Source organism: Chionomys nivalis, chromosome 24 (genome assembly GCF_950005125.1).
Source record: "Chionomys nivalis chromosome 24, mChiNiv1.1, whole genome shotgun sequence".
NCBI lineage: Eukaryota > Metazoa > Chordata > Mammalia > Rodentia > Cricetidae > Chionomys > Chionomys nivalis.
Window position 1 is genome coordinate 19,054,426 of NC_080109.1, and position 27,401 is coordinate 19,081,826.

At 43.9% G+C, this 27,401-nt stretch overlaps 1 protein-coding gene across 1 annotated transcript in view; it reads left to right on the forward strand.

Annotated features, from left to right (window-relative positions):
* The first annotated feature begins 423 nt into the window (after positions 1-423).
* The window catches only part of Erich6 (glutamate rich 6), a 29,749-nt gene continuing 2,771 nt past the window's right edge, over positions 424-27,401 (forward strand). Inside the window, exons 1-14 of the mRNA XM_057756726.1 lie at positions 424-866; positions 897-943; positions 1,564-1,621; positions 6,854-6,965; positions 8,615-8,651; positions 8,892-8,947; positions 9,042-9,158; positions 11,453-11,528; positions 15,415-15,434; positions 17,632-17,789; positions 18,461-18,534; positions 19,633-19,769; positions 23,873-23,958; positions 26,305-26,460. Of these exons, the coding sequence (XP_057612709.1) occupies positions 424-866; positions 897-943; positions 1,564-1,621; positions 6,854-6,965; positions 8,615-8,651; positions 8,892-8,947; positions 9,042-9,158; positions 11,453-11,528; positions 15,415-15,434; positions 17,632-17,789; positions 18,461-18,534; positions 19,633-19,769; positions 23,873-23,958; positions 26,305-26,460 (1,577 nt within the window). The remainder of the gene's footprint in view (positions 867-896; positions 944-1,563; positions 1,622-6,853; positions 6,966-8,614; positions 8,652-8,891; positions 8,948-9,041; positions 9,159-11,452; positions 11,529-15,414; positions 15,435-17,631; positions 17,790-18,460; positions 18,535-19,632; positions 19,770-23,872; positions 23,959-26,304; positions 26,461-27,401) is intronic.

A 27,401-nucleotide genomic window follows, 5' to 3' on the forward strand; every position in this document is an offset into this window, starting at 1 on the left:
AAACAATTCAAGGCAATATTCTCGTAAGTCAAGTCTGCAAACTACACACCAAAGGCTGATGTCTAATATTGTAAACAGAGTTTTACTAGAATTTCCAATAGGCATCTTTCTACTAGAATCAAATCACACAGCTCCCTCAATGCCAAGTGGCGTTGTGGATGTCCATCTCCAGAAGCCACTTCCTCTTTTAAAACCTGGAGGATGACTCCAAGGGAGGCTGCTTCTCTGCAGATTAGGAAGGGCTAGGAGTTTGCCACGGTTCTGCCTGGGCTCCCTACCCTCCACTGGTGCGCTAAGGGGTACTGCTGCTTTAAAGCCCTGCGCTAAGGGGTACTGCTGCTTTAAAGCCTAAAGGTTCGGTCATTACCCTGGGAGACAGACGCTCAACTGCAGCTCGCGCTCCCAGACCTCTCGCCGGCAAACATGCGCCCCCGTCGCAGCATCCTAGAAGCCAGGAAGGGCAGCCCGAAGGAGCCCGGGAAGGGCAGCTCGAAGGAGCCCGGGAAGGGCAGCTCGAAGGAGCCCGGGAAGGGCAGCCCGAAGGAGCCCGGGAAGGGCAGCCCGAAGGAGCCCGGGAAGGGCAGCCCGAAGGAGCCCGATGAGGCCTCGATCGAGGAAGAGGAGGTGTTGGAGGAAGAGGAGGAAGAGGAGGCGGAGGGGGCACAGGGGAGGGAGGAAGTGGCGAGCCACCAACAAGACAATCCCGACCAGTTGATGGACGATGACGACCTCTGGAAAACCACGGACAACCGTGAAGGCCTTTCCGACAACGACGACGAAGGCTTAGAATTGCGTCCTCGTCTAACTAGCGTGGTCACCCCCAGCCTGAGCTCCACGCCCCCACCCAGCCATCTATCCAGCCCCATGTGGAGCGAGGAGGAGTTACAGCAGCCCAGCGAAGGCTCTTGTGCTTCCAGCAGCAGCAGCGCCTCGTCCCATAGAAGTAGTTTTGGGTTTCTCTTGGGGAGGGGAGCTGACCTGGGGGCAACCTGCGCACCCCTCCCTCTGCTGCCCACTGCACAGACACTATCAAGTCTTGACTGAAGGCCATGATGGCTCCTAGTGTAGGATATAGAGGAATCGCTTAGTAAAAGGTGGAAGATGGGTCTCTCACTCCCCCGACAGGGTTGCCTGAAGGGTACCGAGCAACTTACCGGGTTCTGTAGTAACACACACAGCTCTCTCCTGTGCCTTGAACTTCCTTGCTGGCCCCGCTAGATCTCTGTCTTACAGAAAAAGGAAAGCAGGGCACTTAGAACCACTCCTCAAACTCTCACAGTTCGCATTTTCCAGGGGGTTTGTCTTTACAGTTGGGGAAAGGGTGGTGTCCTCGCGTATTCTAGGATGTGTTGTTTACCAGTATCCGTGGCCTCTTCTACCCCTGATTATGTGCTTGTAAATACACGCGGGCGCATGCGCACAAAGTCATATACACACACACACACACATCCCTGTGACAACCAGACTGTCTTCATCCCTCACCAAATGTTCCCGGGGGACAAAATTTCCCTTCAAGAACCCGTGGCATGGAATGGCTAAATAGTTCAATGTTTCATTCAACAGGTTATCCTAAAATATTTCAAACATTTAAGAAAGACTTGTCTGAAGTGACTGTAGATAGGTAAGAAAATGTTTTCAATTGTCATGTTTTTTTAAGCAGATAGATTGGTTTTAGATTTTAGATTGGTTACGAATAGCGCAAGTCACTTACAACGTACTTCTTCAAAGAGTTTGGTTGTTTTTGCTTTTGTTTTTTTTTCCCAAGCATGCTAGTACATGATGTAATCCCAACATTCCAGAGTCTGAGGCAACCCACTCTGGCTTACACAGCATAAAACAAGAAAGTTCACAAACAACAACGCCTACATTAGTAGTCACTTTGTAAGAGAGAAAGATGAGGTTGCTGGCTTCATCTTATTGCCCACCTGTAAGTATGATGTGTCTACTTATCAACACGATACATAGTAAGGACAGACCACGTAGACAATAGTATAAGTGCTGGGGCTGGAAGATGGTTCACTAGTTAAGGGAGTGTACTGAGTTGGGTTTCCAGCACCCACTCAGGGGTGTTCCACATAGGCCTGCAACACCAGCTCCAGCACCTCTGGTCTCAAGAGGCAGCTGGACTCACTTGCACATTTCACCACTCCTAACACACACACACACACGAGAGAGAGAGAGAGAGAGAGAGAGAGAGAGAGAGAGAGAGAGAGAGAGAGAATGTTTGTGGTTTTTATCCATTTAATTCAAATTTCTAATGCAATGTGTGGTTTTTAAAGAAATAGAGTAGACAAACCAATAAAATTGAAATTCTCCACATCATTCTTCCCTGAGCCACCAGAGTTAACATAATTTTGGCATTCTTGGTTTTCCTTCTATTACATGTGTGTGTGCATGTGTGTGCACACATGGGGGGTACATGTGTCTATTTTCGTGCATAGGCATCGTCTTGAGGGGCTGCTCATCTTTCTTCTTTGAGATAATGCCTCTCATTGTTAGATTAACTGGTCAAACCCCAGGGGCCCACTGGTCTTTGTGTCCCTGTTGCTAGGGTTACAGATGTTAACTGCCATAACCAGCTTTTTTACATGTATTCTGGGAGAGGAAACCACAGCCTTGTGGATATTACTTTGCAATTTTATAATATATAATATATTTTAAAATATATGCATTATTTTGTTAGTTACAGTTTGAGAAAATTGAAAAAAAAATCCTCAGTTGAATGTTAAGAATCCAGTATATTGGATTCATGGACAAGAATATAAAATCCGATGTTGCCTAGAAACCAAGATTTCCCATTCGGTTGTGTTCAGTTGCCTTTACTTTCTCTGGGCTGTTTCATGGCCCCATTCTCATGATTTCCAGTTGTCCACCTTTCCTTCCTTTCTTTTCACTGAGAAAATTCTTTAGATAGTATTTTTCATGTAGTTCTCACGAGTACTCAAATTCCTAAGCTGCTCCCTGCCTGCAAACTTCTCTATTTTACCATCAGGTTTTATCAGTAATACAACCTAGCCTGTGTCTCAAAGCCTGGTCCTTTAAGATCCGAGGACATTGCCTCATCGGCTCCCAGGACCCAGGGTTAGTGATCAGTCTGCTTCAAACTCTTCTCATCCTCACACCTGCCCTTCGTCTCTCCCCTTTCTCATCCTCACCCCTGCCCTTTGTCTCTCTGCTTTTCATTCTCACCCCTGTCCTTCGTCTCTCCCTTTCTCATCCTCACCCCTGTCCTTCATCTCTCCTCCTTCTCATCCTCACCCCTGCCCTTTGTCTCTCCCCTTCTCATCTTTACCCCTGCCCCTTGCCTCTCCCCCTTCTCATCCTCACCCCTGCCCTTTGTCTCTCCTCTTCTCATCATCACCTCTGCCTTCATTTCTCCCCCTTCTCATCCTCACCCCTGCCTTTGTCTTTTACCCTTCGCATTCTCACCCCTGCCCTTTGTCTCTCACCCTTCAAGTTTGTTGAAACAGTAGCTGTGTTCTCTGCCCTGTTTCTCATCCAGGAGGAAAACTGCCCAGGCAATATGACCACTTTTCAACAACAATAACAACAAGCTGTTCTTTACCCTGCTTTAGAAATAAAATTACTGGGGCTGGAGAGGTGGCCCCAGTGATGAAAAGCACTTGCTGTTCTTGAAGAGGACCCAAGTTCAGTTCCCAGTACCCACATGGTCCCTAACAAACATCTGTAACTCCAGCCAGTTCCTGGTCTCCAAATGGCACCAGGCACACACACGGTACACATGCATACACACAGGCAAATCACTCATACACAAAAAACTAAGATAATTTTTTAAAGAAAAAAAAACTGCTGTCAGGTGCCCCAAATAAAAGAACAAGATGCCTTCCTGACTGGTTGTTCCAAGGTCATTTCTTGACTTACTATGATGATAGCCAGCCACCATTCCCTCCTTTCTATTTTTGGCTGTATGAAAATAGAAATTTCTCAGAAATTCCCTTTTGGGAAACCTTTCTCTTGTTTTTAAGTTTTCGTCTCCTCTGCTCTGGCCCTCCTCTCCCCTACAGTGGCATATCCTTTAAGGAGGTGAGTATTACTTACATGCCAAAGAGAGCATCTTTCCAGAGCCAGATGTGCAGAGTGCGTTTTTCTTCAGTAAGATCTGCAGAAGGAAGGAGCCTTCTGTACTGAGCTGCCATGTTGTCCTGGTCTTCAGCCATGTGATTGCGAGTCTGTGGGAAGCTCTTTTCCAGACAAGATTCTTGTGTCTCATAAATATTCCTAAGAATATGTTTTTAAAACTAAACACACACACACAAACTTCAAGTAGTCTTTACTGAATTTGGTGAGATTTTGGGTGGGTTTTATTTTTTTTCTTTAATGCCCTAAAAATGCAACCAACATCAGTTCAACTTCCATTTTCAATTGCCTTACTGATGCTCTCATTACAACGGTGCACACCTTAGAAGGCAGACTGTGGTGGTTTGGGTGAGAATGCCCCCCCAAAGGCTCATATATTAGCATGCTTAGTCATCACCCCCCCCATAGGCTCACATATTAGCGTGAACAGAGTAGAACTGTTTGAGAAAGTTAGAAAGATTAGGAGGTGTGGTCTTGTTGGAGTAGATGTGGCCTCGTTGAAGGAAGTGTGTCAGTGGAGATGGGCTTGAGATTTCCAAAGTCCATGTCAGGCCCAGTCTCTGTCTCTGACTCTGTCTGTCTCTCATGTACCTGAAGATCAGGACGTAAAGCACACAGTTACTGCTCAAGCCACACACCTGTCAGCCTCCCACCATGATGACCGTGGACTAACCCTCTGAAACTGTAAGCAAGCCCCCAATTGGATGACTTATAAGACTTGCCTTGGTCCTAGTATCTCTTCTCAGCAATGGGACAACAGCTAAGACACAGATGAAAGTGACAAAACAAGCTTTGGACCAAGGGAAGAGCCTCTCTGACTCTTGTGGATGTCCCTTCATCTGCATGGGCTTCCACTCCCTTGTCAGGGAAAAGGAAATACCAAGGTTTGGATTAGCTTGTGTGGAGGTAATCGAAACAGCACAGGCAAAGCAGCCTTCGTTCCTACCCTGGATGCTCTCCACAGAGTGAATTTGGTGGCCATCCTCACTTATCTTCCGCCTAACAGTTCCATAAACAATACCTGATGGAAGACTAAGGAAGGCAAGGACACTTAAATTTAAAAAAAAAAAAAAAAAAAAAGTATTCATTTTTGGTAGCTATTGCATCGCGAGGGAAATACACAGGAAATGTCTGGGGATTTCCCTCTTGTGGAGTAGTCCCTGCAGCTTGTCTCTCAGGAAGGTAGATAAACAGGATCGCCTCGGAGACTTGCCCCAGAGGCCTCCACAGAGGAGTTCTTTGCCTATTCTAGGACACAGTCATTTCAGAATCGAGAAACAAACGCAGGTTACTGATGCAATGTGCCAGGGAACGGAGTGTCAGGGAGGCAGGTGAGGACACAGCTGACCCATGGTGAATAGGCACCGACGCCACACAGACTAATTGAAACAAATGTTGTTCGATCGTTTTAGAAAACACAATCATTCGATTAAAATGCAAAGAAGCAAGGGAGGTTGAAACACAATGTTTACTTGTTACCACTAGAGTTGTTTGATTACCATGCATGTTCCTTAACATCAGCGCTTTTTAGAAAGTTTTTATAATTTCTTGGCATTCAGGAGGCAAAGGCAGGCAAATCTCTAAGATCGAGGTCAGTATGGTCTACAGAGCAAGTTCCATGACAGCCAAGCTACACAGAGAAGCCCTGTCTTGAAAAACAAATAAGCAAACAAAAAGCCTGTAAAATGTGTGTGCGCACACATGTGTGTGTGGTGTACGTGTACGCATGTTTGTGCGCAGGTGCAGTCAGGCCTGCATGAGCGTGTGGAGGCCAGAAGTATCTCCCTTTATTGCTTTCCACCTTGTTTTTTCTAAGACAGTCTCACTGGAACTGAGTTCACCCTTGTGCCTAGATGCCTGTCCAACATGCCCAGCCCTGTATTAATTTTAAACTAAATGAGATGCAGTGTGAACTTAAATTCATGCAAAGGTTTAAATGTGCACATCACGAGCACAAGCCGTATGGATTCCACGCATGTGCAGGCAGGTACAGTGCTAGTAAATCCCTACAGGGAAGAAGAAATGATGTTAGCAACCTCTAGGATCTAGAAAGAGTCAGGGGAGAGCTGGTGTACCCAAGCTATGCTCACCTACCGCATTTGAGCTGGGCCTACTTGGGTTATGATCACCTACGGCGTTTGAGCTGGGCCTACTCAGGCTATGCTCACCTAGAGCAATCTCTTTCTCACCCTCACAGCGGCTGTGAAAGAAATGCCAGGCACTCTCCTGCGGCTCTCTATGAGTCTGTGATCCTCACGTCCTCAGAAAATGTTTAGCACGCACCACAAGCCCCCAGGTCATATCCTGTATGACGTCATACAGGTCATATCCTGTATGACGGATGAGAGGCCACATCTTTCCCGCTTTCCGCCACTGCTGGTAATCAGAGACAACCAATGTACACTATGGTGGACATGGCTTCCCGTCTACCACTTAACTTCATGGGCCTGAACTCTCTTCAGAACCCCCGCCATGCTGTCTGTCTACGGCATTCAGTAACTCCTAATAAAACTCTTACCCAGTCCTCTCATGGACCTCAAATCTGAGGACTCTCAGGAAGGAGGGCTTTCCAAGGAATTGATTTGATTCACAAGTCCTGTTTAACTTTACTGAAAATAAAGGAATGGAAGAAAATATTTCAAAGAAAACATCAGAACTTTCTACGGGTATATGTCATCCAGCTGAAAATATACTAGAGAGAAGTAGATCTGCTAACAACCATATAATTAAACTAACATTGTGACTTAAATTTCAGAGATATGTACCCAAGTTTGTATGAAAGAGTTCAGATATCAGTACAAACAGAGGAAAGTTGGCTTCAACAAATTTCTAAGAAGGAACCAAGTGAGTATTTTGATTCCTTAGCTGTTGCTGTGTGGGGGTTGGGGGTTGGATTGCAAATTGGAAAATCAACCAGTGTGGATGGGGCAGCAGGGCTGACGCTGAATCCAGGCAGTGTAAATAAACATTGAGATACTGGGCAAATCTGTTCATCTCATCAAGCCTTAGTCACTTTATCTCTTAGCAAAATAGTGACACAGAAGTGCTGATCATCAAAATGAGATTAGATATTTAAAATCATTGGCACACAGTATTTGATAATTGGCAGTGTTTGTATTCATCAAGAAATAACTTGCCATTAAGACAAGCATAGTAGCATTTACCTTTAGTGGGAGTATTCAGAAAGTATAGGCAAGCAGAGCTTCGTGAGTTCAAGGCCAGCCTGGTTTACATAGTGAGTTCTAGAGCAGTCAAAGATATGCACTGAAACCCTGTCTTGAAAGAGAAAGAGAGAGACCCATTATATTTTTATTATATATCCTTCTATATATATTATAGAAAGGACATATGCACTCTTTTAAAAATTTACAAACCATCAATAAAAAATAGTGGTTTTTTAATTTATTTAATAAGCTATGGTTTAGGGTGTAGAGAGACTATGGAAGAGGGCCCATCTAGAATGCAAAAAACCATGGGTTCAACCCCCAGCACCATAAGAAAAAAAAATTCAACATTTAACGTACCTTACATAAATCTTTAGAAGAAATTATGGGGAGGAGAGGGCTTGTTTCAGTTTACAGTTTTACCGTTCATTGTTTGAGGAAGTCAGAGAAGGAACTCAAGCAGAAACTCAGAGGAGAAACCGTGGAGGAAAGCAACTTGCTGGCCCATGCTTTGCTAGCTTTCTTACTTATCATAAGCCAGGACAGCCTGACCAGGGAATGGAGCCACCCACAGTGGCTGACCCTTCTACCTCAATTAACAATCAAGACAACCCTCCATAGACATGCTGAGGTGGGTGAATAAGGATGCCCCCTATAGACTCATATATTTGAATCCTTGGTCCCCAGTTGGTGGAACTGTTTGGAAAGGATTAGGGGGTGTGGCCTTGTTGGAGGAGGTGTGTCACTGGAGATGGGCTCGATGGTTTCAAGAACTCCTACCATTCCCAGTGAGGTGTCTCTGCCTCCCGCTTTCAGGTAAGAATGGAAAAGCTCAGGTAATGTTCTAGCACCATGCCTGCCTGCCTGCTTCTATGCTCCCGGCCATGATGGTCATGGGCTCAGTTTCTGAAACTGTAAACCACCAATAAATTCTTTCTTCTATACACTGCCTGGAACATGATGTCTTAGCAGAGCAATAAAAAAGTAAGGCACATGCCCACCGGTGAATCTGGCCTGTTCAATCTCTCGATTGATAGTCCTTTCTCAGGCAACTCTAGGCTGTGTTAAGTTTGTAGCTAAAGCTAACTAGGATGCCAACAAAGTGGCACTGGTGTGTGAGAAGTTGTGTATCATTATCTTTCCAAAGAGCTGACCCCCATGTGTGTCTCTGTTCAATTCTTATTTACACAAAGGGAGGACATTTGAAAATGAAACGAACATAGGCACTTATTTTTCTATTTTATTTTTCTTCCTATTTAACTTCTTTCTCCTTTTTCAAGATTGATGATAACTACATATATACTTTCTGTCTTATTCTATTTTTAGAAAAAGTACCATCCCTAGAAACAAAGGAGGTGCAACCAGAAACGCCGGCTTCTAAGCTAAGAGGTAAATGGATGCTTGCTTTGCTGGAAAAGACAGATGTACATAGGCAGGCAGGGCAGATGAAGGGCTTAGGCTGTGTGTGTGCACATGTGTGTGCATGTGTGTGTGCACATACATACCTATTTGTGTTTGAGTATACAGGGTTATGAGGTCAGGATGGGCGAGGATCTCTAGGTTAGAGGACAACAGAATGCACAGCACAAGGGTTGCAATTTCTCATCTGAACCTATCCTTTCTCTTCAGAAACGTGGGTAATTAATCCTGAAGAGCGGAAACTAAGTATTTTATGTGAGACGGAGGTGAGAGCTATTTATCACAATAACCAATGCACTGTTCTTGTTGTAAAGCGACTTATTCGATCTTTAATTTTTCCCCTCTCTTTTTAATATTTAGTTTCATGAAGACTTTGTAAAATTCTTTGAATCTCCTCTAAGAACACTAACCAGCATTGGGCCTCCGCCCTTGCTGTCATATAGAAAAGACCTTCCCTATCTGGACATTAGCATCAAGGTAACTTCAGTTCATATGTCTTATTATTTCTGTAAAGGACTGCATGGGGCCACACAGTGATTTGTACCACGGATGTGAACAGACCTTCAAATAATCAAAGCAAAGGGTTCTTTACTTGGAAAAGCACGTGGTGGTTTCCTAAGTCTTAATAACTGAGTGCTGGAAAACAAAAGAACCTCTCTGCACTGTGGCTCCGGAGGTTCGAAGTCTGGGTCCAGATATCAACAGGGTCACATCTATAGTAAGACTCTCTCTTCGCTTTTTCCTCTTTAAGGACTGGGGGGCAATGTGTGGCCATCGCTGGCTGGTAGTTGCACCCTGCCAGTCTCTGCCTCAGTTGTCACTGGTTTCTTATTGGGTCCCTAGGTCCAAAGGTCCTTCTCTACTGACAACACCAATGACACTAGATGAAGGCCTGCTCTAATAACCTCATTCTAACTTGGTGGCCTTCATGAAGACCAAATAGAGTCACATTCCCAGGTACCAGAAGTTAGACCTTCAACATACCTTCTAAGAAGACACAATTCAACCAACGATAGTGGTCACAAAGCAAACACAGGTGAACCTTTGACATGTTCAATGACATTAAGGGACCAGTTACTGATTGTGTTTGAAAAGCTAGACAAAGGTTTCATTAGTGACTCCAGTGAGCCAGGGCACTGCCTTCCACTCCTGCGTGGTGATGGAATGACTGGTAAAATGGTCATCCCCAAACCTAGATAGACCTTGTGAAGGGAATGCCCATTCCCAGATCCGAATCCCCTAGATGAATTCTTCTGGGATATGCCAGGTGATGTTTTGTGCATGGGTAAGGAGGCCCCAGCTGTGCCCCATGAACACAGCACGTGTGCAGGACCGATGAGACCCTGTGTGAACGCACTGATGTGCAGCTCATTGCCATTGTGCACAGTAGCTGAACCATGTGGTACTAATAAAGGGCAACACGTTAAATACCACACAACTTATCACCAACAGCTATTGGCTCAGCTGTTCACCCAGGTCTGCAAACTAGACTCTTCAGACTGCAATTTTTACCTGAACCAAGCGCTTTGATTCCTCTGAGCCAGAAGTCTCTGGAGGTAGTGGGTTACAGTCTTCCTCTGACCCAGAGATGGACTTGACCATAAAAAAAAGCCTTGTGGCTTCTTCTCCAGGAGGATGTCCTGACCTAGACAAGGCTGGCTCCTTTGGCTCTGGAGGCAGACACTGCAGGTAGCATTGCCATGAGTTGGCGTTCAGGAGCGGAGGTAGCTGGCCTGTCTAACCCTCCTCTCCCCACACTCTTCCTGTGAAGAGTCCACTGCTGCCCGTGGTCTTCCAAGGGATCTCTGTCTTGCTTCGTTCTCAGGTGAAGGGATGAAAGAATCATGAACCAAAGGATGTACCACCAAGTCTCTTGTACAGAAACAGTCATCACTTCAGGGTGGCCCCATATTTCCCACCAGCACCTCTCCGTTGCATGGCTTTGCCCCCTCAGCACTCTGCTGTTGACAGGGCGCCGAGCTTGTTGTAGGACAGTTTCAAAAGCCTGCAGATATAGATGTCTTTACTCGAGTGGTCCATCCCCAGCGGCACCAGCTAAGGCCATCACCTTGATAACTGGGGACTTTGCCCGTCTCAGAGGACAGCTTAGACGGCAAATACAGATGTGCCAGGGCTGTTTATGATCCGAAAGGCACCTCTGAGTCTTTCCCTAGAGGATTTTTCTGAGGCACAGCTACTCACCTGCCCAGGATGCCCTGCAATCATAGGTGTATTGAATTACCAACATGGCCTCAGTTCAGGAACCCCTCAGAAGAGACTTACCTGAGCCACCCTGACTTCTGTTTTGTTTGTTTCCCCCTCATCTGCTTCTTCTCTTCCTGGATTGCCCCGTGGAGTTCAGAACCCCAATCAGGGGTCCCCCTGAAGGAAAGACTCTGGTTGACTATAGAAAGTTGGCAATTGTACGCGGTCAATTTGAGCTCTACCACACAAGCAGGACCAGAGAACAGCACTCCAAACACATCTCAGGTGGCTTCTTCCCTTCTAGCCCTTGGGCAGAAGCGATGCCACTCACTAGACTACACGGACCTTGCTAGCTCGATCCCTTCAGCCACAAAACCTCAGACCCTTAAAAGGTCCCCATCAGGTATTTCAGGGACAAGTGTTCTCAGAAAATCGGCCCATCCCCCACTGCCTTTTTTGCCCTGATAGATATTCACTGCCCACAAAGCTACTCCAGTTCCCCTTAGGTCTGCTGGGCCCCAGGGCACTTCTTCAGTTCCTTTCTCTTTCTCTCCCTTTCTCGGAAGGATGAGGAAGACCTAGTCCTCGAGTGTGAATTCTGTGGAGGTGTTCTACGGTCGCTCCTTTCCGATGCGGACATTTGCTCTCACAACACTGACACTGAGCATCAAAAGCGTGTAAGTTAGTTCTAAGTAAGGTTTGATGGAGGAACTGTAACGCACGTAATATTTTCCCCTGCTTCTTTCCCTTATGTGATTTTTCTTAAGGCCTGTGTGTTACCTGTCAAGGAGATGCCAATCACAACCATCGCATTCACTAGGACAGATATCATTTAAAAGACCGAGAGGAATGGGTTGACAAAGCTGGGAAGAAGCTGACTTGATGGCTAGCCTGGTGTTGGGGCACACACACGTCATCCCAGAACTGTTGGGGTCCATCCTGATGTTGGGGCACACACACATGATCCCAGAACTTGTCAGGGTGAATCCTGGTGTTGGGGCACACACACATCATCCCAGAAATGTCGGGGTCCAGCCTGGTGTTGGGGCACACACACATCATCCCAGAACTTGTCAGGGTGAATCCTGGTGTTGGGGCACACACACATCATCCCAGAAATGTCGGGGTCCAGCCTGGTGTCGTGGCAGACATACATCATCCCAGAACAGCCAGTGTCCAGCCTCAACAAAATTCACACGCACTAGGGCAGGAGTGTGAGGATTAGATTATTAAGCAAAAGGAACAGAAATAGGAGAGAAATAAAAGGCAGAAACACAGAACAGCATCGGGAGGGAAATCCACCAAACACTGAACCATCCGCATTTATTTTCCACAAGCTTATATACTTCCCTCTAAAACGGGAGGGAGGGAGGGGCTGGAGAGATGGCTCAGCGGTTAAGAGCATTGCCTGCCCTTCTAAAGGTCCTGAGTTCAATTCCCAGCATCCACATGGTGGCTCACAACCATTTGTAATGGGGTCTGGTGCCCTCTTCTGGCCTGCAGGCATAACGCAGACAGAATATTGCATACATAATAAATAAATAAATAAATATTAAAAATAAATAAATAAAAAATAAAAAAATAAAAGGGGAGGGGGGAGGCAACAGACTTCATTAGCATGATATTAGGAATAGGCTTGAATTCTCCCACCTTTGGTCCAGGTGGAGAGGATCCACCTCCAGACTCAAAATACTAATTAACCACACCCTAGGTCAGGATCTCTTGTTTATAACCACATCTGTTACTTTGAAAAAACAAAAATAAGCCCAAAATCTGTGGGCCCCCACAGAACTCAGAAGGTAGAAATAAGAATAGACGGTTTGAGGCCAGGTTGGTGTGTGTGTATATATATATATATATATATGGCCCTGAACAGAGTGGGCTAAAGGGAGGGAAGAGAAGAAATGTTAACAAACTTTCCACAAAAGAAATGAGTAATAGGTTTTCTGTTCCCCAATATTAGGTTTCTCTACCCATGTAGTAAGCCAGATCAAGCTGTATTGAAAAAAGTATAATAACAGGTATATTTGAGCAAAGCAACTCCCAAGCAGGTTCTCCAGTCCCAGAGATTGAGGCTGGAGAAGCCACGTGCCAGGGAGACTATATAGCCCGTAGGCAAGGGATGATGATGTGTCTGCCACAGGCTGGGTTTGTGTCCATCAAAAGCTAGAATGTTTAGGTGGGCTGCTGATGGCAACAGGAGAAGTAGTTGCAATATTTGCCAGGAATTCTGAACTGGGTTTTTTGGTATCTTTTCTTTGTTGGAGATTCTCTTAGAGGGTGGGGTTTGGAGAGAGAAAGAAGGAGAGGGGAGGGGGGAAATGGGGCTTTCCAGATCACACAGGGGTGAGCTGGAGGTACCAACCAAACATCCTGACCTTTATGGGTATATGGATGCCGGTTCAAATCTGGCTACTTCCTGTTAGCATGGGATGCCATGGGGAGAGGGTAGTCAAGAGTTGTTGGGCCCAGGCTCAGTGGGAAGTATGGGTAAAAAAACCATTCAGTTAACTGCCACCCTAGAGACTTCATGAACCAGTTCCTGGAAGAAGAAGAAGAGAAGGCAAGTTGCTAGGAGAAAAAAAATAATTACCACCGGCCCCATGAATGGGGCTAGTCATGGGAAGAGCAAAGATTTCCAGAAAGAATGGAATGGAGATGTGCCCCACTTGTATTAGCAAAATTCCTCAGACAGTTTGTGCAATGACTCAATAATGGTCTCAACCAGGCCAGATTTTTTTGAAAAAATAGCAGCATTCTTTCCCCAGGAAGATGCAGGTGTCTATAGAGCAGCTGGAACAGGTTTACACCTTGGTGTCACAGCAAAGGTTAGGGTTAAAAGGCATGAACGTTTTTCTTTTGTCTAGAGTCTGCTTGCAGGCTGCTGAGCCACACCTTTAAGTCTATACTTAAAAGACAGCTAAGGAAATTTGAAATCTTGAGCATGTGACTGAAGAGTCAATAGTTAGTGCTTTGTTATCTTATCAGAACTGGAAGAAGAACCTGAAGCACAGGTTCAGTGCTAAAACTCTGAACCTCCAAAACCCCAGGAGGGGGACTAATGCCCGAAACATCTTTATACACCTTAAATGATTTAGTAATACCTTTATAGCTTGCATTTATATATCTTAAATCATTTTCTGTGTTCCTTTAGTGAAAAGTTACATCCGAAACCTGTTTATCCTTTACTATAAAGCTTGTGAACAAGGCAAACAAGTTTGTATTTTTTTTAACAAGAAACTTAACTAATGAACTACCAAGGTGATATTAGCCTTTGGGGGAGGGGGCTGTTAAATTTGTGAAGCTATCCCTTGCCTAGTCATCAAATACCATAAAATCTGAGAAGGATAAATTTTACCAGAGTAAGCAGAATGCAGACCAAGCTGCTTCCGAATCCATTAAAAATGATAGGGATGCAGTGAATCCCAGAGGAGGCCCAAGCAACTGACCTCTCTGGGAGCACCAGAGGAGACCTGAGCAAGGGACCCGCCCAGAAGCACCAGAGGCCTGAGCAACTGGCCTGCCTGGAGCAGCAAGCGACCCATAGGGGAGCAGTGAGTGACCAGAACGGTGGCACTGCCTCCACCTCGAGGAGTGACCATCTGAGCCTTAGGTCTGCTTGCTCCTGGAGGAGAAATCACGTGAAGCTCTGCTCTGCCTAGACCTGAAGGAGCGTTGAAAGGAGCCACAGCCCCCAGCTACACCAACTGGAAGAAGAACCTGAAGCGCAGGCTCCACCCATGCCAACTGGAAGAAGAGATGGGTAGACAACAAGACGAGAATACACTCAACAACGTGAAGAGCAATGCAGCACCCCCAAACTAGTGGCTCCACAACAGCAAGATCTGAACACCCCAGTGCAGACGAAGCAGAAGAAAACGACCTGAAAAATAAATTTATGAAGATGACTGAGGTTCCTTAAAGAGGTAATAAAAAAATCCCATTAAAGAAGTAGAGGAAAAGGCCAACAAAAAAAATTGGAAGAAATCAACAAACCTGTTAAAGAAAACAAACAAACAAACAAAAGCAATCAGATAGGTGGAAGACACAATTCAAGACTTGAAAACCGAAATAGAAACAATAAAGAAAACACAAACTGAGGGAATTCTGGAAGTGGAAAGTTTGGGTAAATGATCCGGAACCATAAATGCAAACATAAACAACAGAATACAAGAGATGGAAGAGAGAATCTCAGGCGTTGAAGATTTGATACAGGAAATAGATTCAATGGTCAAAGAAAATGTTAAATCCAACAAATGACAAACTTAAAATATCCAGGAAATCTGGGACACTATGAAAAGACCAAATTTAAGAATAACAGGGATAGAAGAAGGAGAAAAAAGTCCAACTTAAAGGCACAGAAAATATATTCAACAAAATCATAGAATAAAACTTCCCTAGCCTATGGCACGTGTCTGGGAAAATGCAAGAAGTTTACAGAACATCAAATAGACTGGACCAAAAAAGAAAAGTTCCCTGGTCACATGATAACCAAAACACTAAAAATACAGAATAAGAATATTAGGAGCTGTAAAGGAAAAAGGCCAAGTAACCTATAAAGGCAGACATATCAGAATTACACTTGACTTCTCAATGGAAACCATAAAAGCCAGAAGGTCTTGGACAGGTGTTATGCAGACACTAAGAGACCACGGGTGCCAGCCCAGACTACTATACCTAGCAAAGCTTTCAATTACCATCGATGGAGAAAACAAGAACCTAGCACTTAGGCTGCGGATCAGATACGGATCCAAAGTGCACTCAGTAAGTACGTGAGATGGAAGAGAAATGCATCCCGTGATGCCAGCATTGGTCAACAGAATATGTGCGGTTCTTCTCCATGGCAGCACCTAAATGCTGGATACGCAATGCTTCAACGGCTGAATGAATCTGGCCGGTGGATTGGGCTACTGGATTTGACCCCATTCACCTCCATCACCTGACCTCCGGCCAACTGACTGCTACTTCTTTAAGGATTTTGACAACTTTTTGTAAGTAAAACACTTCCACAACCAACATAAAGCAGAACGTGCTTTCTAAGAGTTTGTTGAACATGAGATTTATGCCACAGGGCATAAATAACTGGTTTCTCATTGAAAAAGAAAGAAAGAGAGGAAGGAAGGAAGGAAGGAAGGAAGGAAGGAAGGAAGGAAGGAAGCAAGGAAGGAAGCAAGGAAGCAAGGAAGGAAGCAAGGAAGGAAGCAAGGAAGGAAGCAAGGAAGGAAGCAAGGAAGGAAGCAAGGAAGGAAGCAAGGAAGGAAGCAAGGAAGGAGAAAAGGAAAAGTGGGGTGATTGAAATAATTCCTATTTTGATTAATAAATATGTGTTTGAGACCAGTTACAATAATTTAAAAGCTGTGGTCCAAAATTATGTAGGTAGTTTTGCACTAACCTACATAATTGCCAGCAGTTTTCTTCCTAGGTTTATACCCAAGAAAATGGACAACGTGTATCTGAAATTTGTAAGCAAACACTCATGACTCTTCATGCACAAAAGTGGAAACATGCATCAGGACAATCGGTTATTATTCACCCAGACAAAATGGAAGTCTTGAAACATGCTACAAGATGGGCGAGGCCGAGACACCACACTAAGTAAGAAGGCCAGTCATAAACTAGCATCTGCTGTGTGGTTCAGGGGCATCAGGTGTGAAAACAGACAACCATGGAGAGATAGAAAGCAGGTTCAGGGCTGAGGCCTGGGGCTGGGTTTTCCTAGCATGCCCAAAGCCCTGGGTTTTATCGCTGCTACCGAATAAGAGGGGCATGTGTTAACACCAAATATGGGAAGGGAAAGATCAGTGACCCAAATGATCATGGCCAAATTAATTAAAGCAAGCAATTAATTAAAGCATGCTTTTTTTATTTGTGTACACAAGCTGACTCCACTAAGGCAGAGTTCAAGAAGTCAACATTGGATGTGAGGAAGACAAAGTTTTTAATAGCTCAGGGGTATGGCTTCCCAAATGGGGAATTTGGTGGCAAAATAGGCAGGGTTACAGGAGCAGAACATAACAATTTAGTCATAACGACCTCCTGAAACAAAAACATGATTGCAAGGGGGTCTGAACAACAGGTAGCCAAAAGAAGGTAGTCATAACAACCCTTTTGAAACAAAGGTAGGGTTGCAAGACGGTTATTAATTTTTTGAAGTAAAGACATGATTGCCAATCCTGAAACAGACAGTACAGAATCATTTGTAGTTAAGGTTACAGACGGGGCATAGACCAAACCTTGAGAAACAGAGGTTTAATCATAAGTAGGAATGAACCTAGTTTGTCTTTACGATGAGATGGCTTTCGAGCCTAAGACGGAGACAGGCTGGTTCTTCACATGGTGGCACTTGTGGTACTCCCAGAGCTTGGGAGGTGGAGACAGGGAGATTACAAGTTCAAGGTCATCTTTGGCTGAAAGTAAACTGGGAACCATGAGTTGCTGACTCAAAAACAAGGAAGCAAGCAGATTAGTAATTTGTGGCAGCTCCTGGCGGAATTACTGTCCATGGGTACAGGTTTTATCTGAAATGACTGGTAATGGTTGCTCTGAAAATACTAAAAACCAGCTGAAATAATTTTTTAAGCAGAGGAATTGTGTCACGGTGTGTAAACTTTATCTTAACAAAGCTACTAAAAGAGTTATGGCCTCTTGTTATCCATATCTCATTGGTGGTTTTGGGTTTTTACCCCTCTGATCCTCTTCACCTGTTTCTTACCCATAACCGGATCATACCCTCTTTGTCTTTCAGGCCTTCTGTTGTCTTCAGTTACAAAATCTTCTTGATTATATCAATGAGGAAAGGCTAAACATCCAAAGTACTAAGACGGACTTAATCAGTATTCATCCTCATGCAGCCCATGGCAGTGATGTCGATAGACTCAAGGCAAAGGAAAAAGCCATACAGAGGTAAGGCAGGGTCCTCGTACTGAGCCAGACAGGAAACACTAACCGAGGAGCATCTCATAAAATGAATCCTGGTCTCTCAAAATACATAATTATGAGGATATGTTTCATATAAAGAAATAGAAATGAACTAAAGCAAACTCATTATAATATTCCTGGTAGATGTCATGAGATTCAAAAGTTCCAAGAAGAACCTTAGTTCAAGAATGATTCCCTTGTCTACACAAGGCCCTGAATTGAATCCCTAGCACCACATACACAGATACTAAATAATGACAATGATGATGATGAAGATGGTAATGATGATGATGATGGTTATGATAATGATGATGACGGTGGTATTGATGATGATGATGGTATTGATGATGATGATGATGATGGTTATGATGATGTTGATGATGATGATGATGATGATAGTAGAGATGGAACCTAGTGAGCTCAATGGCTTAAAGTAGAAATTGTCAATTATAAATTATCAGCGCAATTCAAAATTCCTATGCTCGAGAAATTTGCCCTATGAGCCCACTCACATGCTCTGATGACATAAGCTGGATTTATAAGTGATAACAGATGAAAATAGCAAAAGATGGTACTTGAGCAGTTGAAATTTGTAGTACGCTATTCCCGCTTTCAACCACAGTTCCGATTTACGCTTGACGGTTTTGATTTTGTAGAAAACAAGAACGTCAAATGGCCAGACACTTCGCAATAGTCTCCCATGAACCGAGCACCCCGTTAGTTGAAGATGGTAAGGGGGTTGTCGGGGATGCTGTTCGGCATCAGAAAGCTCAGATGTTGAGCCAAGGCATAAAATCAGCACGTTACAGAAATGCTGAGAGCGTTCATTTGAAAGTGTCATAGAGTCTGTGTCTATGGGTAAAATGGGTCAAGAAACCTGGGGTTTAGGCTCTCTGGCTTTAGAATTCTTAGTCTTCGTCTCATCGTTATTAGATGAAGTGAACCAGGAACATCCCCAGAGCACTGCTTAGACAGCGACTGAGCGTTGTCAAGCTTGTGTCTCTGGCGATAGGAAGCACACGTTTCATGTTTCACTCTTATCTCTAACGTAGATGTGGAAAGCCTGTTAAAAGACATTTGAATGCTTCCTTCTTGTACTCGCCAGGGCTAGTCAGTGTGGGCACAGAACAGGAGCAGTTGAAGGACTGAGTTTTGTGTCAGAAATAACACATAGTATTTAGAAGAAATAATTTTCTCAGTCAGCAACAAGCTCCTTCTGTTATTGAAGAGGAACTTAGTCAGTTCAGTTTGTATTTTTGTAACTAAATATCTAATATTAGAGGGGGAGAGTCTTGAAATTCACTGTTTCTTATTGAAACTAAAGGCCACCAGGCATGGGGACACACACACCTTTAATCCCAGCGCTCTGGTCAGGCTCTGGGAGTTTGAGATCAGCTTCGTCTACTTCAACTACTTCGTCAAGCAGTCAGAGCTATATAATTCAGACCCTGTGCCCAAAAAAAGGAAAGAAAAAAAAAGAAAGGAAGGAGTGAGGGATAGAGGGATGAAGGACAGAAGGGAGGGAGGGAGGGAGGGAGGGAGGGAGGGAGGGAGGGAGGGAGGGAGGGAGGAACTCAAAGCCTGGAAATTCCTCATAATGAAAACTCTCTCAGAGGAATTTTCATTTTCTATTTAATAGAAAATTATGATCATTTTTAAATCAAAGAACCTCTTCCTAATTTAAATTTAATAGAGATCCTTATTTTTCTTCCATTAAAAAAAAACGTGTGATAAATCGATGCATTTGCCACAGGGTTTGAATTTCATTATAAAGTTCTTTTTAAGGCAAAGCATATATGTGCTTTCCTGAGAACTTTTTCTCCCACAGATACAAAGCCCTTGAAGACAATTTCTTACCAGCTTTCTCTGGATATTCCGGAAAAGAAGAGCGATGACGACGAAGATGATATTCTGATGGGGAACATCTCCATCACTTGCTGTGATTCCAGGAAAATGTGTGGAAAGGTAACTCTTTTACAAATTTTGTTTTTGATTTTTTTTAAGACAATTTTGCTTAAAACAAAAGTTCTCACAGAGCTTCACTGCATGGGCCATTGCTATTTCTCAAAAATAACTGGTACAGACTTGGGATTGCAACTGTTTCTACACTTTATGTCTTATTAATAATATTTTTAGTTAAAGCCTTTTGGCCTTAAAATGTGATAGTTGTACATTAAAGACCATCTGGAACTCTTAAAAAATTAAAAGGCGGGAGGAAACATCACCGAAGTCCTAACCTTACTTCCTCAGAATTGTGTTGGCGTTTAAAGTGTTCTATGTTTGCAGTGCACCTCCACGTTCCTGTAGTTAAGGAGGAAGAATTTTAAAGGGGACACTCCTCTCTTAAATGACCCAATGCAATCTCCACAGGTTGTTGGCTTACAAAAGAGTTCCACAATAGCCCGGAATGGAGTATAACAAAGGTTTATTTATCTGGGGATAAACTCACAGAAAGAGCAGCAATCCGCAGTCCTCTGCATGTGCTAGGAACTGGAACCGAATCCAGCAGCCAAGAGACCCACACATGCTTTTCATCAGCATTTATAGCACATGAGGCCACGCCCGATATGGGCCGGTACCTTAAAGGCTATTGGCCAAAGTAGTTCCTACAACAACTGGGTTCTAAGACGAGTGTATTTTACATATATTGAGGGGAATCTTCATATACTGATTGTAAAATTTATGTAGAAGTATAAAGAACCTAGAATTACCAAGACACCCTGGGAAAAAACCGAAGGGAGCTGTAGACCTCTGCTGATACAGCGATTAAGTAAGGGTGATGCTGCGGAAAAGATCAGCAGAGCCACAGAACAGTCTAGACTTAAACACCAGCAGACATGCATTCATAACTGCTGACAGCAGGGCCACTGAAGGGTAGTGAAGAAAGAAAGTCTTTTGAATGTCTAGTCTGGGTCAGCTTGGCCTGGGCGGCCGTATTCTTTATTAATGTAACTGGAAGGACTGCCTCACACCGTATGTAGAAACCAATTCTGGAGGAGATTAAATCCCGAGACACAACATACAAAACTATAAATATTAACCTTTCTTTCTTTTTTTTTTTTTTGTTGTTGTGTTTTGTTTTGTTTTTCAAGGCAGAGCTTCTCTGTTTAACAGCTCTGGCTGTCCTGGTACTTCTTTGTAGACAAGGCTGGCCTGGAACTCACAGAGATCCCCCTGCTTCTGCCTCCTGAGTGCTGGGATTAAAGGTGTGCACCACCCCTGCCTGGCTTCTTTTCGTTTTCTCAAATGTATACTATTTGAGGATTTCATATAGGCATGTGGTGTATTTTCATCATATTTAATACATACATTCAGTGTATTCCAATTATATTCATCTCCAGCTCTTCTTCCTAACTCTCTCCAGATTCAATTCTCATTCCCCTCCAACCCCTCCCCACATCATGTCTCTTTTATTTTATAACTCAGTCCAATTTGTGCTGTACAATGTATTTTGTTGACATCATAGAACAGACTTATACCTTAAAGCAGTATTTGGCAAGGACTTGATGAATTAAATTAAGATTTTAAAAAACAAAGCAAAAAAATGAAGAATCATTTAATTACATATGGCATATAAAGAAAGGTCTTATACTCTAAATTTATGAAGAATTTTTAAAAATCAAGATGAAAGAGTTAATTTTTCCAGGTGTGGCAGTACATACTTTTAATCCCAGTGGAAGGAGGCAGAGGTAGGCAGATCTCTGTAAGTTCAAGATCAGCCTGGTCTACATAGCGAGTTCCAAGTTAGCCAGGGCTATATAGTAAGACCCTTTGTCAGAAACAAAACAAAGAAACACAAAAGTGTATTCTACAGAAAAGTGAGCCCTTTGCCAAAATTCAAACAGAAACTTTTCACGAGAGAAAATGCAGATGACTGAAATCATACAAAAGCCTGTTCAGCTTCCTTCGTCACCCGAGAAATGAAAATTCATTACACACTAACCACACTGGTAACAGTATAAACTCTGATAGAGCTGAGCTTTGGGGAGCGAACCGGAGCATTTTCTGTGACATGGTATGTGACACAGAACTATAAAGTCATCTAGGTGGAGGCATACCCTACAGGAACTTAATACCAGCATGCAGACATGCTTAAGAATGTTCTAGTTATCCGGGCTTCTATCAGCCAAAAGATGGAGAAACCTGGGGTCCCTCACCCACAATGAGCAGTGACAAACAGGCGCAGAAAACCACGAGCAAATCAAAGTCACTGCAGCGCAGCGGCTCAAGGAGAGGGGTCTTCCCTTGAAGAAAGAAGACCTGACAATTACAACAGATGATCCTAGCTATCTTAGCATCTCTACTGCTATGAAGAGACACCATGACCGCAGCAACTCTTATAAAGGAAGACATTTAATTGGGGCTGGCTTACAGTTCCGAGGGTTAGTCCGTTGTCATCATGGCGGGAAGCATGGCTGCATGCAGGTGGACATGGTGCTGGAGACGGAGCTGAGAGTTCTTTGTCCAGATCTGGAGGTAGCAGGAAGAGACTGTCACATTGGGTATAGGTTGAGCATCTGAGACCTCAAAGCCCAGCTCCAGTGACACACTTCCTCCAACAAGGCCATATCCACTGCAACAATGCCACAGCTCCTAATAGTGCCCTGTGGGCCTATGGGGGCCATTTTTATTCAAACCACCACACGCCATGTATAGTACATTAAAAAAGAGAACATCTAAATGACGAACTACAGAAGTGCACAGAAATTACCATCAAATCACACTGTCAGATGCATCTTGGCAGGGTGCTGATACTGGACTTGGCCCACTGGGCTGCACACACCAGGGTAGGCATACCAGCATGGGCACACTGGGCTGTGTACACTGCAGGGAGCACAGTAGGAGACTACTGGAACCTCTGGTTCCATTTAGGACCTTGTGTGGTCATGGCACAGCGTTTGTTTCACAATTACTCGCGGCTGAAATAACATCCTCTGGCGCTTGTCTGAAGTATTCCATATTTCATAGCTTCTGGAAACAATAGCCTCCCCCCCCCCCACTTTTGAAGAGGCTGTCATTTCCAGACGGAACAGTAAGTTTTCAAAGTAAATGACAATGTTCATCCAAAACCTTAGATCATTTCACCCTAGGAATTCTTGTCCCGTTTTAGTGCAAGCCAAGATCAGGAATGCATAGAATTGAACCAAATCCTCAATTTATCATCAGTATTATCAGCTATGGATTCATGTTCACACTGAACTTCCATATAAAAGGGGTTGGACTTGGAGCCACGATGGTCATCTTCCTGCATCTTCACTGTCTCCTCACAGGCTTATTGCTGGGGAGGTAGCTGGGTAGAAAGTGCCTAGCGTTGCAGGGCCCTAGCATATGCAGGGCCCTGGGCTCAATCCCTAACCCAAGGGGAAAGGTGAATAAAGCAGTGTAGACAGATTGTTCTTTGGACCACCAGCTCACAAAGAACGGCATGGAGACTTATTATTAATTTTGAAAGCTCGCCCTATAGCTTAGGCTTGCCCCACTAGCTCTTACAACTTAAATGAACCCATTTCTACTCACCTACCTGCTACTATGTAACTGGTGGCTTTTTCCTCTCCTGCATGGCTTGCTCTGTCTCTGCAACTGGCTCGTGACCCTGCCTTTTTTCTTCCCAGAGTTCTCTGGACCCAGAAGTCCTGCCTAGCTAATGACCATTCAGCTCTTTATTAAACTAATCAGAGGGCACCTTGGCAAAGACACATCTTCACGGTGTACGAAAAGATTACTCCACAATAAAGTAGGTCAGATTTATAAAATACCCCTTCAGCCCAGCACTTCCACAGATGTGTGAATATCTTACAATAAGGATATGATTGTTACCATTGTGGTGTGACCGGTTTGTCTCCTTTTGTTTCTTATGATAATAAATATGAAAAAATTAAAACTTTCAATAGATAAGCGATGAGAAGGGACTTATTACACAACACTGCAGGCGTTCAGATGATCTGTAAACCATTGCTGCTGACTGTCCCATGTTGCTGAAGTAGGGCTAAGCACAGAAAGTAAGGAAATGGTTTGCTCCATGTGTGACATCAGCAGCCAGCAGTTAATGTTGTTTACTGTACATGCAGATCGTGAGGAATGAGCTCTTGGAGAAGCACTACAAACACGGAAGCAAGTTTCTCACCTCCTTTCCAGATGGAACAACACAAATATTGTATCCTTTCTTTCCATGCGTTATTGTATTAGCTTTACTTCCCAAGAAAGAAAACAGGCAGGGCCTGATGGCATAGGCTTGTAGCCTCAGCTACTTGGGAGGCTGAGGTATGGGAAGCTGAGGTGAAGGAGTCTGTGGTGAGGGAAACTGAGGTGGGGGAGGCTGAGGTGGGGGAGGCTGAGGTGAGGGAAGCTGAGGTATGGGAGGCTGAGGTAGGGGAGGTTGTGGTATGGGAAGCTGAGGTAGAGGAGGATGAGATTGAGGGAGGCTGAGGTGGGGGAGGATGAGGTGAGGGAGGCTGAGGTGGGAGATGAGGCAGGAAGATAGCAAGTCCATGACCTGCCTGGGCAAATTAGAGTGAACCAATCCCAAAATCAAAAATCACAAAAGAGCTGGGGAGGAGGTCTGTGACAGACCACATGTACTAGGCCTTAGTGTTTATCCCAATAGAAAATGGAAGAAGAGAGGGAGGGCCAGACAGAAAAGACAGGACAGAAAAGAGAGAGAATGGGGGGGGGCATCCAGAAAATACATATATACTCCCAGAATTCTACCATCCAGAGAAAAGCAGATGACATTTGAAATTCACCTTCCCTTATACTGTCCTGAGTCTATAAGCTTCCATATTACTGAGATTAATATATGCATATATATATATCATATATTTCCCTTTGAATGGGCTCTTTTATATAATGGTAAGAGAATATAAAATGCCATTGACATTGAGACACTCCACATTTTGTACCAGACAGTGCTGAGTCTGTGAGCCCATCAGTGGGGACAGCTCTCTGCCTCACCTGCTACGCACTTACAGTGTATTTCCTTGAGTTCAATCCCTAGGAGAAGAAATTCTAGATGAGAAATTTGAGCATTTCCAGCTCTGATGTTTTTTACCCCCAAACCACAGACCAGTTAATACACCCACGAACTAAGTCACTAGCCACTTCATCATAGGCCACTCAGACAGCCAGGCCATAGAGTTTGGGCATAAAAGCCACTCAGAGTCTCTGGAGAAAAGAAAGAAACAAAAACCCAAAGAGAACTTTTCATGAACTGAGTGCTTCCTGTCATTTTCGGTCAGCGTCCCAGATGTTTAGGCAAACCCTAACAATAAACCAGGAAAATACGTTCGCGGTTACAAACGACAAAGCTGGCGTCCCCGTGAGACAGAGTGGAGGTGCCAACTTTTACTGCTAATGGTTTCACGTCACAACTTTAATTCTTAGCACTCTTAGAGGCTGTGGCTGATGTTCCAAATTAGTCTTGATTACCCTTGTCTCTGAACATCCTTTGCACACAGACCCGATTAACACCACCAGACACGCTCGGTGGGCTTTCTTTCGGATCTGCTACAAGTGTGATGGTTTTCTTAATTCCGTTTTCAAATGGTCTCTGCTAAGATAAAGAAACCGAGTTGATTTTGTCTTGCAGCCTATGGTGACAGTCCTCCTGAACTCACTCACTGGTTCTAAAGTTTTGTTTTGCTGTGTCCCTGAGGCTTTCTGTATACACAGATCCCGAGTATGCTTTTTATCTCCCATTCCAATCTAGACATTTTCCCTTCCTAAATTTTCCATGGTTAGGACGTTCATGTAAAATTGACTAGAAGGGGCCAGCAAGATGGTGGGTAAAGGTATTTTTCCACCAAGCCTGATGACCTGAGTTCAATTTGCCAGGATCCACACAATGGAGAGAGAGAGAACTCAGTCCTGCAAATCGTTCTCCAACCTCTGTATGCATGCACTCTGTGGCGCATAGACACATATACACAGATAAATAAACAAATAAAATTGTAATATGAATATTAAGCATGGGAAGTTGTGGGAATAGACATCTTTGTTTAGGTTCTCACCTTAACAGGAAAGCATACCATGAAGTAGACTGCCAGCCTGTGGTATTTCTGTGACTACCCTGTTAGCTGAGATGTTCCGATCTATTTGAGAACTACTAAATCTTTTTATCAGGAAGCAGTATTGGTTTTTCAGAAGACTTTTCTGTACCTATTGAGATGGTCATGCTCTTTTTGCTTTCTATTCTACTAATGTGGTTTATTTTATTTGTCGATTTTCGATGTTGAATCACCCTTATATCTTTTGGGATAAATTTAACTTTATCATGTTGCACAATCCTCTTCCACGTCTCTAATTCCATTTCTTACCACTTTGTTGAGAATTTTTACCTTTCATAAATATATTTTCATCCATATAAAAGCATAAATTTCTTTTGTATTAAAACAGCGACCTTTTCAGAATGCTTCATAATTTCAAAAAGCTCCTCATAAATTAACTTTATTCCACGCGTAGCCCAGGATCACTAGAAATGTCACAGGACCTTATCTGACCTCAGCTATCCATCTGGAAATCTAGCCATTATCCAGGTGCCCAACAAGACAAAAGGTTTCACTTGTATCGTCCAAGAAGACACACCCACCAATCCCGCTATCCTGGCGGTGCTCGACTCCTCTGGGAGAAGCTCCTGCTATCACCCTAATGGAAATGTCTGGTAAGTTTCTCAGGCCCTTGCTGCTATTTTGGTTTTGATTCTGTTTTACACTCTAATTGTTTAACTGTATCTTTTCTCTTCAGTGATAAGAATGGCTTTGGAAAGATTTCTCTAAGTTAACTTCTTTAGAAAGTAACATAGCTCAGAGACACACAATGCCAGGTTGCTCACTGTCTGAGATACATTCCCAGCTAGTGAGCTTCCTGCAGCCATGCCAGACAATAATATGCAAACCTCTGGAGCCACAAAGCCTGGGAAGGCATTTCCATGCAAGCCTGGGATCCACAGAAGAGAGGAAGGAGAGAACTGACTGCAAGGAGTCATCCTTTGACCTCCCCACTGACGCTGTGGCTCACAGGCAACCCCCACCACATGCACCTCAGGCATACGCACATCATAATATAAAGATTTAAATCTCTGTAGAAAGGTCTTGATTCCCTTTTAATTTACCAGTATATACACTGTATACGTTCATATTATTTCATTTAATCTGAAAAAAATTTTGGGTTCTAACTTCAAACACAATTTAAGCCTTTCAGAAAGGCGTGTGTGTGTGTGTGTGTGTGTAGACACAGCCTCACTCTGTAACCCTGGCCAGACTGGAATTCCCTCTACAGAGCAGGCTGGCCTTAAATTTGTGACCCTCAGCATTCCAAGTGCTAGATTAGCTAGATTACAGGTGTAAGCCACCGTAGTTGGATTTTAAATTATCTGTAGGTATATAATGTCTCTTGGGAAACTGCCAACAGCTGGCAAGCTTTGGACCTTGCTGACAAAGTTGGGACGCAGTGAAGCATTGTATTTCTAGTCCACGGTAGCGACTGATCCGCTAACACCATGTACAATGGGAAATCTCTAGTTATCCTTCGGGATTCAATAGTCAGCCTGGGCTACATTTGGTGGAGTGTTACAATAACTGTCACCCATAGAGACCAGATGAT